Source organism: Anas acuta, chromosome 5, assembly GCF_963932015.1.
Source record: "Anas acuta chromosome 5, bAnaAcu1.1, whole genome shotgun sequence".
NCBI classification, from domain to species: domain Eukaryota; kingdom Metazoa; phylum Chordata; class Aves; order Anseriformes; family Anatidae; genus Anas; species Anas acuta.
Genome location: NC_088983.1, coordinates 57,830,561 through 57,848,298, shown reverse-complemented (window position 1 = coordinate 57,848,298; position 17,738 = coordinate 57,830,561). Strand labels below are relative to the sequence as shown.

Below are 17,738 nucleotides of genomic sequence, written 5' to 3'. Positions count from 1 at the left end.
ACCTATAAAGTTGATGTACACCCAGGAGGAAGAGAAAAAGTAAATTTCTCTCCTGTAGGCCAAACAGATGCCAAAGGACCATAGGCCAAAGGACTACAGTAGACTTCATTTTTATCAAAAGACAATGAATTCTGCATTCACCACCGATTTATGTGAACTCATCTTCAGCTCCTTAATGCTGCTGAGCAGCTAAGTTTCTATGCACATTCTAGCAAAAGTCACCCAACGACCTAGAATGCAATATAATTATACAGATTATAACATCAACAGGATTTGCAAACAATATACGTGCTTTTCCATTTTCATATTATACATAATTACCTCCAAAATTAAGGATTTTAGCACCAGGACAGAATATCAACAGATTGGAGGAAAAAAAAACATTCAAAGAAATATTTTAAGGAAGTGTTACTTGTAATATGACTGCCAAGACACAAGGTATCAATGTTTGAGTATCAATAAATGATATTAGAGCAATCTAGATATTGTGCATTAGTAGCATAACATTACTTGCTGCCTACTATAGAAAGCCAAGATACAGGACTTGGCATAAGCAAGCCAGAACTAGAAGACATAAAACAGCTCCAAACGTTGCTCTGTATAGGTAGAACAAGGATGCTGCTTATAAGTCATGCTGAGTAAGCAGCCAAAACAGTAAGTGCTTTTACAAAGTAGACGAACATCTGACATGAAACATTCTGGCTGCTGACCTTTTATTTCCTACTTAAAACAACAGCAAAAAATAAACAACAACAAACAAAGAAAACCAAACAAATAAACACATCGAATCACAGGCCAAAGCCTGTGAAAGAAAAGACTAAAAATTGTGAAACACAAGACCATAAAAACAAAAGAGTAAAGAGATATTTTTTGCTTGCATCAGTGGTACAGGTGTGGTAGCAGCATGTCTAAAATGATCACAAGGCTTCCACAAAAGTCACAAAAGTGTTAATATTGTTCCTTTGTTACGCCTGAACTCAAAACACAGCAGAATCACTTCACTGCCATGCCATGAGGCTACCAGAAATTTAGTGGCACATCACAGTGCAAACATTCAGTCAGCTACTCATTTCATCGCTGTGTCTCAGTGTATGGCAGATAGCTTAAGCTATGCTCCTGAACTGAGATGTACAAACTCTTCAATATTTATGGCAAATGTATCAAGGAATCGAATATTTCCTAGATACTTTTTTAAAAGAACTGTAAGTACTAGTTACTAGAAAGACAGAATGAAATCCCTGTGTTCTGGTTCACCAATTTTTGCTCCATTTTGTCTGTTCAGAAAATAAAATAAAAAAAAATATATATATACACACACACACAAAAGCTCTACCACAAGGATAAAGGAGAAAAAAGTACCAAAATCACCCTTGATACAAAGTACGCTTTAAATATTCAATTCTCTGAGGAGACAGAAAGCACGTGCTGCTAACAACAGCTATTTAAAACTAGTACATGAAAAAAAAGTAACTCAAAATGATGAGATTTTACCAAAACACAATTTCACATAGGAAATAGGGTCAGAGCCATAAGTAAGGATTACTTCATGGCAATAACGACTGAAAATCTTGGTTATCTGAAGCTCCCTTGTAGCCACCACAGATGTAGTGTCTCTTGTCTTTAAACAGCTCGTACAAGAGAGAATATTTGTCAGCCAGTACCTCAACACAAAGTACTCCCAAGCTTTATTTTCAGGTCACCAGTTGTAGTGCCTCTTCCTACAAGCCAGAGCTGTAATGTGTGTATACCCTGGATGCTAAAGGGAAACTTGAGTAGGAAGGTTGGCTGAATGTTATAAGATGTTGTGGAGAGTTTAAGCAAGGATATTTTATTTGACGGAACGTAAAACTGTTGCAGTTACCATGGTAATGTGTTCGTATTTCAATGAGCAACAATAATAGTAAATTAGGCAAAAAGCAGGCCGCAGCAAAAAGTAGCAGGAACATTGATAAAATCAGAAGGAAGTTAAAATCTTTATGTTCCCTAAGAAATCTGATGTGAACTTTTTTTTTTTTTTTTGCTATTTTTATTTTGTTCTGCTAGTATCTAAGGCAGTACTACACGCAAACAACCAGGCGAGTTTTCTAACTTTCTGCATTGCTACTTAGAGCAATGAGATTTCAGATCCTAGGGACGGAAACAAGAAATGTTGCAACTTGAGAAGTGTCAACGATTGTTTTCAATGAGTATCTGTGGCCTTTTCTCAAGCAGCTTGAAATTGACCATGTAACACCAAAGAAGGGATGTTTACATTATACAATAGTTGCAACTCTACAGGGAAACTCCTTTGAAATCAGACAAACATGGTCAGTAACACTTGAAGGTACACCTGAATATAAAGCCGGGGGATGCAGAGGGCCTTACTGCTAAGACAGCATTTGCAGTGCAGCACTGATCTACCACTTTTTTTTTTTTTTTTTTTTTTAAGGGAAATGCACTTACTAAGAAATAGCTAGTGCTCAACTCTGTGCAAATCAACATGTAGCTGTGAGGTGCAAGAAATTCCTCCATGTGCCTTCCCCTCTTTTCCAAAGTTCCTAATTAGACCTGTGTCTAGTAACACCATGCTTGCTCCCATGTCCCTTACTTACAGTTATTCCCAAGCTACCTCTGTCTGTCAAATAATTCAGTATCTGGCTTGCAGTTCCTGGACCAAAACGTGTGAGAAAGGGGTGAGTCCCATGGAGGGCCACGGAGATGGTGCACGAGCCCCACGAGGAGCCTTTGAGGGCCCCACTCAGCTCCCAGGAAGCTGTGACTGAAGGGCAAGGATGCTAGTGAAGGTTTGATATAGAATATATCGGATATAGGGTTTTTCAGAGATGCCACATCCTAAAAAAAAGTTAAAGTATTTCCAAGAGTTTCTGTTCCTAGGGTGAAAGAGAAGGGTCTTTTTTAAAGTGTAAAGCCCGTTAGGTCAGGAAATTACTGAGCATTAAGGCAAGGAAAGGGTATTTTAGAAATAACCTTAGATACACTGGAAAAAAAGCCTTCCCAATTTCCACAACCCACCCCAAATCTCGTCAGGGAGCGCCCGCAGGCTGAGGGAGCTGCCGGCACCGGGAGCTGTCCACACGGCCCGACCCACGCCGTGCCACAGCCGCTATTTCCACACTGAAAACAGGAAGGGGAAAGGATTCCCTGCAAGCGCTCAGAGCACTTCACGAGCTCCATCTCTGCGAGGAGGGGACGAGCGAAAGCCCCGGGGGCGCCGCCCGCTGCCCTCGCCTCAGGGAACCGCGCTCAGGGGCCCGGCGGGGGGGGGGGGGGGGGGGGGGATGAGGGGCAGGGGGAGCCGCTCTCCACCGACCTAGCACAGCGTCCAGGGAGGGCAGCCCGCTGGAGAGCAGCAGCTGCCCGTGCCGAGCGGAGGGCCGGGTGCCCGGCAGGGCGGACAGGCGGCTGCCGCCCGCCGCCTTGCGCTGGAAGCTGGTGGCGGGGCCGCCCGCGGCTGCGGTGCCCGCTGTGGTACCGGCCCCGCCGCCCCGCGCCGCCATTTCGGCTTCGCCTGACAGCGGGGCGAGCCCGCCCGCTGCGCGCAGCCAATAGCAGGGCGGCTGGGGAGCCCGCTGCCCAATGGCAGCCCGCCTTGTTGGCACGTGGAGGGCCGGGAGGCCCGGTGGCGAGCGGGCAGGTGAGCGGGCAGCGCACTGAGGGGAGCGGGGACGGGGTCGGGGCCGGGCTGAGGGGGTGGCCCCGGGGGACCCCGGCCCGGAGAGACCCCGGCCCTGATCGCTTCGCCTCCCTCGGGCTGGAGGCGGAGGGGCCGGGGGTGAAGCCCGGCCGGGCCCCGGCAGCCTCCCGTAACGGCGGAGGTGGGGGGGGCCCGGGCGGCCCCGTCAGGTGCGGGGCTGGGGAAGCGCTCCTGGGGGGGGGGAGGGTAAATACAGACGGGTGAGCTCCTGGGGCTCTAAAATTACAATTCCCTCCTCTCGATCTTTAATTTAATTTGGGTGCATGCGTGCTTTGTTGTTGCAAACCGTGGTTTTCAGATGCATGTGTTTGTCGAGTGCTTTTTTCCGTTTACTTAATGAAAAATCATGAATGCTCATATTAAATATGAACAGGAAGAAAGATCAATACATTAACATTATGTTAACGACCCTGCAGTACCGCTTCTCCCCTGCACATCAGTTCCGTGCACAGGGACGTGAAGTTTCAGCAGTGTGTGCTCCTGGCTGGTGGCAGCGCGGTCGTTTTGCTGCTGCCCGGCTTCTTTTCACGTTAAAGAGAGGGCAGTTACAGGTCTTCGTCAAGAGTATCCTGAGAGTTGTCTTACTGCTCTGTATTTGCTGCCAAACTCTGAGGTATTGAGTAATAAACGCTTAATTTCAAACTTAGGTTATTGTCCAGCACAAGTGGCGGTGGTGGAGAATCAAAAGACATGTTAAAAACAAAACAAAAAAACAAACATGGCAAGAAATAAACATATCTATTAAATGTCATTTCCTATGATCTGACTAATGATCGGTGGAAATCTGGACCAGGATTCACAATTCTTTTGAAAAGCTCAAGAATCAGATATTGTTGGTGTAAACTCTGTGTGTCATTGCGTGAGGAGTTTGAAACTGGCAGAGTTCGCAACTTCTAAAGCCTCACATCAGCTCTTCCATTTCCTTCTGTATTATAGTTCCAGTGTCCAATACCTAAATTGTTTCAGCAGTGAGTGCTTGGAGGTGTGTGTAACCTATGTATTAGAGAGCTTTTGGTATAGAACACTTGTAACCCGGAGAGGTTACCTTTGTTAAGTGGCCATGTACGTATCAGAGACAGAACTGAATGATAAACTACCTGCATGTTGTCTTGGTGATTTATTTTTTTACTGTCACCCCCATGCAGAGCAGCACACTTGCTTTTGCTCCTTCAGCAAGACAGTACTTTTTTGCTTGTTTTTAAGGATATTAAAACAGATTACATTAACTTTACAGAATAGGTATAAATAAAAGTGCAGGGCTGAGCCTTCTCTTTCTATTCTTCTCTTTCTTATTACTATTTCTCTGACAAGTAGTTATTCTATTCTTTCTTTTTATCTCATTTTCCCATTGAAATTAAAACTAGAGGCTAAATAATTGTCAGACACAGAACCCAAATTCCAAAAGTGTTTTGTAATTGGCAACATTTGTGCCATGCTCCTACCATTTTTAGAATTTCTTGCATGAAACGTGTTTAACTTCAGTCAAAGATTCCTGGAAATCTCAGCCTTTCCTGACTGGATATAATGTGCCACTGTCGCTACAAGAGAAAGTCTTATTTCCTTTTCCTCCTCTGCTTCCACTGATTCAGTCCAGCAGAGCCAGGGGCTTGTCAGATCCTTTCTAGAGCCGATTCAGCTCACTGATCTGACGTGGAACTACCCATCTGCTTTCCTGATAGGTTGATCTTGTGTTTTTGCTGAGTGGACGCAATAAGGAAAAGGGTATTTACACACAGTGGGCAGTGGGCAACGAAACCTTCCAGCTTTTGCTGTGAGCTGTTGATTCATCTCACAGTGTGAACGAACCTCACAGCTACTTGAGAATTTTCTATGTTTTAACATAAAGTGAAACTTTTGTAGTGATTTCTGTGAGATGCTATCTTCTGAAATACAGAGAAAATGCCTCTAACATTGTAATTTACACCAGGAGAGGCTGTATTACCACAGGATTGTGGAGAAGTATAAATAGTCTTTCAGTATAAGAACCGAATTTCAGAAATTATTGCAATAGTTCTGTTTGTGACGTTTGCTTCTCATCTGTCACGTTTTATGGTGAGGAGTAGAATTAACACCCTACTGATTTAGGAAGCAGGTGAAAGTAAGCTCTTTTTCAAGGATTTAAGCTTTTCTGAAAAAGTTAACTATTTAATACCATAAACTTTCCAAATGAATATGCGCCTGTAAAAACATCACTTACAGCACCTGACCTTGTTTGCATGCAAATTTTAGAAAAGTAGAGAAGAAAGTGAGTGTGTGGAATTTTCTTAATTTTGAAGTCAATGGCGTTTCATTTTCAGGAATGATATTAACTTTTTCACTCTCTTGAATTATACTGAGAGTTTGCCAGGGGTCACGTGTCCACGGTCCAAAATTTCCAGCCATTGTGAAGGATCCCACTAGGAGCTGTCTGACAGTTCGGAAAGCAACACCACAGGAACTGTAATTCCAGATACTACAATATGGAAAAACCGCATCCTTAACTGTATGTTAGTAGGTAGCTAACTCCTATTATTCCTGCTCTGTGAATGGAATTGAGATGCAGAGAACCTACAGAGCAAGGAGATGATTGCAAATCATGAGCAAATGTCTTCGTAATTGCTTTCCGTTCTTCTCTTGCATTGTTTACTGGAATGCAGCCTACATTGGTTACAGGTTTAAACTCTTAGGTCCTTCAGCTAAAGCAAGTTGTGTTGTTTAAGTAGTGTTTCTCTGACTGTCGTGTCTACATGTTGATACACATTTCTTACTTACCTTGATTTCAAATTAATGGGTTTTGCTACATTTTAATTGTGCCTTATAAGATTCAGCGTATTCTCTTGTCCTTCCCTGGCAATGAGTGAAATGCTGTTTTGGAATAAAATACATCAGTTAATTTTGTTTCAAACCGTATGTCTGCCTGATTGGTTTGTAGCAATATTTTTCTTTGGTTTACGTATGGGATAGAAAACTAGAAAGCTGCAATCTAATGGCAGTCCTGATTCATAATCTTATTAGCGTTTGGTTTTGTATCGCAAAGCAGCTCCCCTCATCAGGCCTGGAATGTGATGGCATTAGGCTTGATTAAAGTTTTATAGTCACCAAATCAGATTAGCGCCCGCGTCACCTGACGAGGTAGGGCCGGCAGTCATGTGGTCCTGCACCCCGCCGAGCTCACGCTGCGAGCTGAAACAAGGTAGTTTGCTTTTGAGATGTTCTTAAGTATCTAACAGCATGGGTCATGGATTATGACCGCAAAGAAGATGGCTTCATTTTCCTGATCTTTGAACTGGCTAGAATAGGATGTTTGAGAGTGCAGGATCTTCAGGGCATGAGCCAACAACTGGAAAGAATGTTTAATCCTGGAAGTTCTGGCGCTGAAAGACCTGGGGTTTTTCAGTGTGAAAAAAGCTTAAAAACTACTTACCCAATCCTTCCCTGGAAAACGCGAGGATTAGCGGGAGAGTTTAAGACATACCAATCGTGTGATATTGTATAAAACATGATATGATTTTCTTCGGAAAGCCTCGAGATGTTTTCTCGGTGCCTCTGTGGGTTTTATTTACTGAACAACTGTGATAAAAATTTGAACCTGTGTCGAACGTAAGCAGTTCTTTTAAACTGGGAGTACATAAATCAGGCAACGTGAATCCAAGCAGTATGGTTGACTCTATGCTATGTGCTGAGGACAACAGTTTAATAAATGTAGATCGTTAAAAAGTTATTACTGAAATGACCATTGTAATTTCTGTGCAGATATTAAATATGTTCCCATAATTCCAGAATATAAAAGTATACAGTCTAGAATTACTGAAGGTTGCAGAACGGTTGTAGTGAAGATGAGCTTTAAGTTGAGTGTGCTGTCTTAATAAGCATCGTACAAATCAGTCATGTATTTCACAGGGATTAGTTTACCACTGTTTATTTTAAAAAGATGAATTCACATTTATTTAAAACAATCATGATAATTTAAAAGTAGATCTAAAGTAGGACTAAAAGCAATGGAAAAAATAGCCAGCTAGAGGAGGAGTACTATTTGTATTGTGGTTTCTGATATTCTATGATGCTTTTCACGCTGGGTTCCACGTCCATTTAAAGCTTACTTCAGGATTAAAATCTAGATTTTGAGAGAGTGATTCTAAGCCTTTTCCAAAGCTTAACATCCACAACTATTTCATAGAGGATACAGATGACTGCCCTCAAAGAGTAAAACTTTTTGTTGCTTCAGCGTATCAGTGGATAAGGTGAAGTTTGTGTTTCAACTAGAAAAATGTAATTTAAATTCTTTGATATTTTCAAGTCTTTGTTTTTGATTTCCAGCTGTATCTGGCTGTGCATATTTGATTAAGCAGGCGTTCTAAAGCCAGGCAAATAATGTAGGCCATGATGTTTTATGGGAAGGAAAAGTAAAATAGCTGTGATTTTTAAATATATAATATTTACTAATACAGTTCATGCGAAAATACAGAATGTATCATATGTGTTTTTAGATTCCAAGATTGACTGAATGTCTAAAAAAAAAATGTGTGTTGCTGACATTATAGTTTCTATTAGCATCTTTTCCTAAAGCTGCTGTTAAAAGGTTAAAAATTGTCCCCTTTTGAACTTTGGAAAAGCATTACATTTTCTGCCAAGGCTCTTAGTCTTCCAATGCACTATTCCACAGCACTGTGCGATTTCTCTTAAAATTCTCCAGTACCAGCAGCTGCGGGAATGCAGGCAGTGCTTGCTCCTCGCCTACAGGGTGGGCCTTTATAGGAGGTGCTCTTTTTTGGTTTAGCTTTCCCCATCATCTCTGTCCCCATTATCTCTGCACCATTGTGAAACCTGAATCCCATGAATGTTGTGGCAAAGCACTTGAGGCTTGTCCGTGCTTAGAAAAGATTGACCCGATCCCCTTCAGGATTTGAAATTGCTCGAGTTGCTCGTCTCTGCTTGCTGGGATATTCTTAAAGGTGTTTTTGTACGGAGGACTTTCCCTCCTTTCTGCTATTGCCCCAAACCAACCAGTAATGTTCCGACAAGTACTTCTGTAGTACTTTCTGGATATAAAAGTTAACAAAATCCACGTCATGGGTCTTGTAATTGTGCTGCCCCACCTGCCCGACCTCCCCTCTTGTGTAAAGGAAATGTAATTGAGGAGTTTTCGTATACTTAGAAGTAACTTTTGGCTGCTCTGCTGCAGGATAGGATCTGTATTGCTGACTTCTCCGATTAGCTTCAGCAACAGGCTCTGACTTCCACTGAAGCAGTGCCAGGCATGCTAGCTGTGACTCAGGAAGTTTCTACATTGGAGTAGGAACTGACAGTCGATTGGAAAGGAATCTCAAAAACTTGATCGCAAAGACAAGAATCTTTGCCAACGTGCTTACATGAAAGGATGTCACTTCTTGGCAGGCCAGACAAAGTCACAGCCTAAGCTTTCCAGCATGGTGGCCAGCGATGTGTTCTGGGCACTGAGGGTTCGCTAGCTCCTCCAGACAGGTAGGTTAATGCCGGCTGGGGTATTCAGCCACTGCTGCTCTGGAAGTAACCTGAGGTGGTGTGGTGTTCCCTAATGAGCAGTTTTACTGCCCTTATTGCTCATTCTGTCTGAAATTTATGAACTACTCCATCCTTAGCCTGGTAATGACATGCAGAAGAGCAGTGGTTGAACTGAAATGCCTACTGGCGTGTTACAAGGAGCTAGATAAAGCAATTTGTTTGTTGCTACGAACAGCGATGGAGTCACTGACCCAGTGCAGGATTATGCTGGTTCTGGCTTTCCCACCCAGTGACGCCGGCCAACTCCATCAGGAAGGAATCAGGCAGGACCACAACCGGCAGGCTTCACTGAGGACAAGCTGGAAGTAGGACTATACAGTCATGCACAATGCTGTATTTTAAATGGGAAAGGGTAAAGGCTGTGGTTGCTGGTGTGAAAGTACGCTTCTCTGATTGTTTCAAGGTCTTCTCTGGTTTCGTATTAGAAACATGTGTAATCTCATTGCCTTGGGGGACTCTGTTCCGGAGGAAGCAATTTACCTGGGTCTTAAAACATACAAGCACTTGATTCAAAGATCTCCCAGCTCCCTTGTTTTCAGTCAGCCTGTTTTAGAGCTGTCTCTGTGTCCCACGTTGAAAGAAGAAAGGTAATTGACCTTCCTTTAAGTACACTTTAATGTTTCTGGGAAAACGGTTATGCACTTTTTGAGCTGTGTGTCTCCATTATTTCTTTGTATCAGCCGTGCTTCCATTGGTCCCAGAAGTGCAAAGCAGCCCCTTGGTCTTGATATTTTTACACTATTGCCAAGTTACAGGGCCTTTTTTTTTTTTTTTTTTTTTTTTGGCCAGAATGTTTAACATTTCTGGTATAAAAGACCTAAAATTCAAAACCATTAAAGTCTGGGAAGATTATTGATTATTTTAGCACGTACACAGTAATTGTGAAAGGAGCTATATGAGGAGTCCCTGGGTTTCCTTTTAGAAGTGCAGTGTGTCACGAAGAAAAGGGTAATGTGAACTGTGTGCTTATTGTGTGGCCACTTCTTAAAAACTCAGAAATTGTGTTTGAGAAGGCATTTTGGACGAGGAGGTGTGAGATTAGTGAGGTTATTCAATGATTCTTTCTGTTTTATTTTCCATTTTACAAATATCCACGTCCTCACTTGAAATTTGGATTTCTGGTAGTTATCTGTGATAAAATAAGGCACACGGGCCTCCTTTGGTAGCCTTTTTGCTCTCTGTGATAGTGCAGTTTTTGGGCCTGGAGCGGGCTCAGCGCCTTGCAGGTACTCAGCACCTTAGCATATGATCATCTGCTAAATTTGAGAAAGGTGCCTCCACGTATTTGATTCACTTATTGTGTCAGCTCTACTTTAAACCTTCAAATTAAATAATAGTTTATGCTGGCTTTTTATTTTAGTTCATGCGTTTGAAACCTGGAACTCAGATAAAAAGATAGTTTCGGAATAAATTCAGTATATTATTTATGAGTGGAGCAACACATTAGCATTGAGTTCACAATAGATCATATCGCTTTTATTCCGTCTTACAAGCTTAGCAGCACAAACAGAATAATCAACATATTATTTGGCTGTCATCTGCTGAACAGAAACCAGAGATCACAAGGAGGTTTTCCCTAGCTGCAGTGATGGCCTTTTTGTTCCAAGCCCCCATCTGGGAGGGCCATGGTGTGTTATCATATGGAACGCGGGGTTTTCTGTAATCTCCTTAGCTGCACTGCAGTTTGAATCTTCATTCCATGTTTGTGTAATTTATAATTTTAATGAGACCATGGCTCTTGTGGGCTTTGAAATATATTAAAAGCTCTTTTGTGCATATGCTTTTGTTCTTGCTTAATAGGCTCAGTGTATTTAAAACTGATGAATTTTTATTCATGGATTTGGATGTCTGGGGATTAACTTAGACTGAATATCATTGCACTCATCTATTGATGCTTGCAACTTTTTTTTAATACTTGTATCTGTAAGAGGAGAACAACTTACGAAACTTGTGTTTTATATAAAACGGCTCAGAAATAGCTCAGAATTTTATAGCAGTGATAAAAAGTACCGATTAAAATTTATTTTCACCACATAAACTCACATGCAATCCAGTTTGTATTGTGAAGAGTAGGAAGTTGAATCCATACACGTGTATTTTGGACCTCTTCTCTAAAAAGCAACTTAGGAAAGCCATCAAAATTTTTGTAGAGTAATAGCAGCATTTGATTTGCAGTTTTTTTTCTGTTCAGGTAATTTGAAAATGTAAATACTAAGCTCATTGTTGTTTGTGTTTCTTTTCTCCTGTCTTTTAACTTTTTTTTTTTTTAATGCAGAGTTTGCAGATTTCATTAGAAGGCGATGCTCGTAACTGGGGAGTGTTGATGAAGAAATCCAGAGATTGTTGCTGTTATATTTTCTGATGGTGCCGAAACTTTTTTTTTTCTTATGCATTTTTTGAATGTTTAATGATTCACTGTTTATGTTAAGATCCCATGCTGTGTGATTTCTGTGTTAATAATACTGTGGAGTGCTCTTCAGCAGTAACACACTAATCTGAGACTAACGGTGGGGATAAGACTAAGACACCTTGTAAACAGTTTTCGTGGTGGTGTATGTAAATAGGCTGCTTTATGTGAATGGTTTTATTGCTTGTTTGTGGTGTTTTTACCAATAAGCAATCCTGTTTGTAATGGCAGATATCTTAAGTAAACAGTCTTTTTATTTGTTAGCGCACAGGGAAATTAATTACCCCACTGCTTTGAATGGTGTTTCCAAAAATACCTGTGTGTGCTTAGAGGTGTGTCAGCAGTGGGAAGTGCATGGGACGTGTGAGCCATGGACGCTGCAGGTTTCTGTAGGGTCATAGTTCAGGTACCCAATGTGAAAATGGGACTTGGGACTCTGTCCTAGTTAATGAACACACATTTTACACACTTACTCTACATGTGCGGGAATATTTCAATAAGGTAGTTTGTTTTGAAATTCAAGATAAATGAGTATAGCTCAGGATAGTTACTTGACCCTTGTGATCCAGACACTGTATTTTTCTCATTCACCAGCAAAGGGACTGTGCTGTCTGTCAGAGCTTTGGCATCTATGTCCTAACTTTGATGTTGTTACAGGAAACCGTTAAGTGAAAATTTCAGCATTCCTCTGAGGCTCAGACTTGCCACATATGACCATGCGTTTGCTCAGCTGTTTGGATTTTGCTGTTCAGCAAAGATGAGTATATGTGGAGTTGCAGAGAAAAGTAGAAGCCCAGGAACACATCTGACCATTAACACACCATTCTATACAGGGTTGTGGGATTGTTAGGAGTTTCCTCCCAAAGGTAAAGAGAATCAGTGAGAACTGCTTGAAATCTCTTTTGAAAAATTGTTCATTCTCATGTAGGTAGTCTCTAGTTGAGGCTAGATCCACACCAGAGGATTGCATTATGTGAATTGCTGTTTACAGGATTGAGCTACTTGTCAGCTTGAGAACAGCAGATGAAGGAGCACTTGTTGGAGACAAACTGTCAGTGCCTAGTAGAGATATTCTGGAAGGATTATTTTTCCACATTATCACCCAAGTTTTTTTGAATTTGCCAGACACTATCTAGTGCATCTTCTAGAGGAAAACAACAGCTAGAAATACAAGTCAACTTCTCCTTGGCCCCGTGCACAGAAAGATCATTTGAAAATGGTTCCTTGTTTTCCTTTAGGTGTTCAGAATCCTTAGATGAGTATAATTAACATATTTAAAATACATATATTGACATATTTAAAAATTCTCAGTAAACGTGGCATACACCTTTCACTCTTCCAGCACATATTACATTAATTTCATGAAGAGGTTTTAAAAATAGTTAAATTTATGTTAATGCCAGCTCCAACAAAAATATTTCAGTAGCCCAATCATCGTATGTTCTTTTTCTCTTTGGGGCTTTTGGACTTTTTTAGTAATAGTCGCAAGGTAACCTTTTGGGAAAAACATGGTGCAAGTTATAGGATTACATTGTGAGAAGAAAGATGTCTGGTGGGTAGGGGAGAATGCCATAGTTGTGTTTCTATTAGCTGAGGAAAATCTGATCAATTGTCGCTAAATATTCTGTGAAAATTCAGAATTTAGTATTATATAAATCAAGTGTGACTGGAAATGTTTTATTACAATGAAAAAAATCTAATTGGCATCAAGTCCAATAATTTGTTTAGCCACATTTTCATTGGCTATGCCTTTGATCTTCCTGTATTTAAAATTTTGGCAACGCGTGCTAAACTGTGCCATCAGTTATCTGGAAATGATAAATCCACTGATTGGTTTCCTAATTTTATTATGTACACAGTTAATTGTAATCCAAGATTACAGCAACCAAGATGTTAATTTCTAGACAATCTACCTACATTTCACTCAGAGCGTGATTGTTACTGAAGGAAAAATACAAAGAGAATAACATTTGTGCTATCCTCACAGGAGCTGTCAATAAAAGATGTAATAGGGGATTTAGGAATCTGGAAATGGCCAACTAATTTATGTGAATCTATTTTATTTCAGCTAGAAAGACCAAGCTCTGTTTCGTCTGCGCTGCATATTGCAGAGCACAGGCTGTCTATAGAAAACCAGGCGGCTGCATATGGATAGTCCCTTGATATCATTCACTTGCTGTGTAATCTTATTATGCAAAGTTCTAATCTTCACCTAGAATGAATGCCTCTGGGTCAGAATATAGTCATATCAGGGTTTTTGAGGTCATGTTTTGTGATCCTTAGCTTATTCTTCTAAGTAGGGCTGGGATTTAAAGAGTATTCCCTAGACGCTAGCAGAGATAGATGGTAAAACCTGCTGCCTTTTTGGAAGACAAGACCAACATGAGGTCCCTGGTAGGATTAAACTTGATTTGTAGCTGTAGGATTTTTTAACAGATGTATTATTGGACAGGGAATAGGGGGCCACCAGCACAGCGAAATTGGATCACAATTGGCATTCTCAGGGAGTCCGCTGGCTGCTAAAACAGCAGCTGCATGTGGATTTGACTTCTTTCAGGTGAAGCGACTTCCAGTCATTTGGAAAGGATGGGATGAAAAGGAACCTTGGTGATAATTTTGATGTCTGCAAGATTTAGTACCAATGTAATGGGATTATCGGTAACACCTTCACTGCAGAAAAAGCCACCTGGCGCTATAACTGGCAGCAACTGCGAACTAATCCCTTCCCATCTCTTGGATGTCATTCATGAGGCTCAAAGTGATTTCTACCCTGCTAGCTGTGATTAATTTTATAAACAAACAAACAAGAAAATAAAATGACGAAAGCCTAGACGACGTAAGAAGAAGTGAACAGAAGAGTAGGAGTCAGATTTTGCATTTTGTTTGCTGCAGGAGATAAAATATGCAGTTCTTCTCGAGCAACCAAATTGTATTCTACATGACAAATGTGTGTGCATAACTTTTTCAAATCGATGTCTATTTTCATTAGAAAAACAGTGTCTGTTTCAGTATAAAATGTTACATTGCCTACTCTGTAAGTAGTAAGTAGTACCTGGAAGTAATTACAACAGGTTTTATGTCGATAGGGCTGTGATAAGGATGTTTATACAACAGACCCATTAAGTTTTCAAGGGGCCCGTGACTTAAATCATTTGGTTTATTGTCCTTAATGGCCTCGTGTTGTATCTGGTGGAGGTGCCTGCCGACAGGACTTTGTGTTAAAATGAATTGCGGGACGTGGAAAAACGTTCAGCCATTTGGCCGCTTGTGATCAATAATATGGCATTGTTTAAAGAATGTGCTGATAAATAGTTTTCAGAGGAAACAATTATATTTTACTGATACTTAAGCTAGAGCAATTGTGAGATAAATGTTCTGTGTTTATTTTTTAATAATAAACCTCTAGAGGTTGTGGGGTTTTTTGTTTGTTTGTTTGGTTTGGTTTGGTTTTGGACAGGTCTTCCTACAACCATTCACGTGTGAACTAGAAGTTGTTACTTAAAACTACACGGAGACTTTGGGGATTGTAGTTATCCTGTGGTCTGTGGAATGAATGTTACATGTCAGAAGATGGATCCTAACGTTAAAAACAAAGAAGCTCTGAAGTTATCTTATTAGTTTCAAAGAGTATCATCTAGGTATTGCATATGTGCCTTAATTGGAAATGAACTTATGTGCCTTAATTTGAAATGAGGAGGAGTAAAAGTTAAGCCTTAAAGGAATTTTTTTCATCATTATCATGAACATCAGATAAACCTGAGCATTTCAAAATGTCCCATTGTGCCACGTATGTAAACTGGGACTGGTGAAATCCCTGTCTCCTGGATTGAGAATTTATTTTTATCCAGCTTCCCCATTGCAGAGTCTTTGGGAGCCCATTAGGAAGAGAACGGGGAGCCAGATTTGAGACCTCTTGGCTCATTTGCTACCCTCTTGGTATCGTGGCAGCTGTAGCAGTAGGTAGCACTCACTCTTTCAGCCCCTCTGTTTCCCTGAATAATGGACAAACCCATCCCTCCGAATTCAGATTTCTTCAGAGACAACAAGAAGTGTGTGCTCAGTGTAACCACGGGGGACGGATGTGCCTGTTGGACTCTGACAGGAGATCAGGTGCATGTATTTGGAATTCGAAAATGGTTTTCAGAGACATACAGAATTGGTTTGCAGTTTGGTGTGAAAAAGTACGTGTTTTGGTTACAGCCACGGAGCTGAAGTGCAGCATGGCTGTGCAGTATTTGCCTGGGAAGCAGTGCGAGGTGGCCTTTCTAGCAGGCACTGCTGGGGAGCATCGATGTGCTTGTCTCACAAGCCCGTTGCGGTCATTGATCCGCGCAGGTTGTAAAACGCTCATCGATCTGCCGACACTCAATCTGCCTTTCACCACCCATGAAATGTTTCTGGGCTCGCAGCGCTCCTGGCCTTGAGAGCAAGGGGTTGGTCCATACTTTTCATAGTGTGCTGGGTGGAGAAGAGCAAGTCGCTTTTTTGGGAACCCGGAGTGAAATTGTGCTGGCAGTGCCGTTAGCTTCCAGGGCAGCTGCTGCTTCTCCGAGGTGTCCGGCCGTGTGCGAGCACTTGCTAATGAAGCCCTTCAAGACTTTTTTGTTTTCTGTTATGTTTTGTGTTACTGTGAAACTCCTCAGCTAAGATGAAGGGTGAGGAATCACAGATTGGTTCAAGTACATGTATTCTGGCGATCTTGTATAAAATAAAAACCAAGTAAATCCTTTTTGGAGCAAGGAAGTGAGCTTGGTAGAGAATGTTTTCCCCCATGAAGGCTCTTCTTTTTTCCCTGTAAATAAATACTAAATGCAAAGATCAAAAACCTCTTTTCGTTCAGACAAAACTCCCATTATCTTCTAGAGAGTGCTATGGATATAAAACTATAAATGCTTTTAAATTTCCGCATTTAAATAGAGAAACATAATGAAATATAGAAGGAGAGCACTTTACTTCACTGCCAAGTAGGCCGCACAATACCTGCAGCGTTTTTGGTTCCTTCTTAAGCTACTGTGTTTGTTTAGCAAGCTCTATTGACCCATCTTAGTAAATGAGTAGGAGAGAAGTTTTGTTGGGGTTTTAACTCATGGTGAAGCTGATAATGAGTTTAAGGGGGACAGATTTCTTTCAGAATGTAAAACTTGCTTCAGTTACTAAAGCACATCTTCCACTTCCTTAAAAAAAAAAAAAAAAGTATATCAAAAATCTTAAATATTGGGGTGAGGAACACTTTAGCCAGATTAGCGTTGCAGTAATTTTCAATTAGTCATCAGAATTTCATTTAAATATTTGGGTACGGTTGTCAGAAGGTATTTACGGAGTCCTTTAATGTGCTACAGAACATATGCCACTGTGCTGTGTCTAAGAATAGCAGGACCTAATGCCTTAATTTTATATGTAAATGTTCTGGTAATGAAAATCTAATCAAAAGAAAACTCTGCAAAAACTCCAGAACCAACAACATCGGTTTTCTCTAGCATAAACAGTCTTACATAGGCAAGCCATTCACAACTCTATTATCTTAAATTTCGTGTAGTTCTTGAAGCCTTTTTTCATTTGAATGGCTGTCAGGTCACTTGTAAAGTCTTGGTTGGCTACTCGCTTATTCCAGTCTTCTGTCAACGTGATTGCAGTTGTGAAATAGCTTCAGGTCACTTCAGCTGGTCAGATGCTTCTCTGTTTTGCTGTTGAGTGTTCGGCTTTAAATACTGGTACTTAAAAAAAAAAAAACAACAACAAAACCAAACACAGTGATTTTGGCTGTAGTGTCTTCATGTGATTAGAACAAAGCTCACAAGTGTCATTTAATAAACATCTGAAGTCTCCAGCTGCATGTGCTTTACAGTAGGCTGTAGTAGTCCAGGCAGGAAGGGAGCGCCCGTGCTTAAAGGTGGGATCAGAGCTTCCCAGCTTCCGTTCAGCTAAGCCTGGTGGAGGAGAGGATGTTCTCATGGCCCTTGTAGGTACCTAGACACAGGGCACGTAAGCCTGTCTGCAAATGCCAACAAAAGAAGTCGGGCTGAGTCAGCGGAGAGTATTGTCACCACTCCCTCCCGTTGATCTCCGTAGCCTTGCAAAGTGTTTCTCATTGTGTTTGCAGCTTCTTCTTCTCTGTTT

General features: G+C 41.1%; 2 protein-coding genes across 9 annotated transcripts in view; one reads left to right on the top strand and one right to left on the bottom strand.

Moving 5' to 3' along the window:
* Positions 1-3,549, bottom strand: part of ELP4 (elongator acetyltransferase complex subunit 4) — a 196,334-nt gene extending 192,785 nt beyond the window's left edge. The window contains exon 1 of one of the 5 annotated variants that reach the window (XM_068685036.1): positions 3,311-3,549. In XM_068685036.1, the coding sequence (XP_068541137.1) occupies positions 3,311-3,497 (187 nt within the window). In that variant the 5' untranslated portion in view covers positions 3,498-3,549. The remainder of the gene's footprint in view (positions 1-3,310) is intronic. The other 4 variants (XM_068685037.1, XM_068685039.1, XM_068685040.1 and 1 more) reach the window with 4 other exon arrangements.
* IMMP1L (inner mitochondrial membrane peptidase subunit 1) overlaps positions 3,496-17,738 on the top strand; it is a 34,010-nt gene continuing 19,767 nt past the window's right edge. Inside the window, exons 1-2 of one of the 4 annotated variants that reach the window (XM_068685052.1) lie at positions 3,570-3,634; positions 11,490-11,578. The gene's annotated coding sequence lies outside the window, so the exon portion shown is untranslated. Of the gene's footprint in view, positions 3,635-3,663; positions 3,844-11,489; positions 11,579-17,738 lie in introns of those variants that run through there. The other 3 variants (XM_068685053.1, XM_068685055.1, XM_068685056.1) reach the window with 3 other exon arrangements.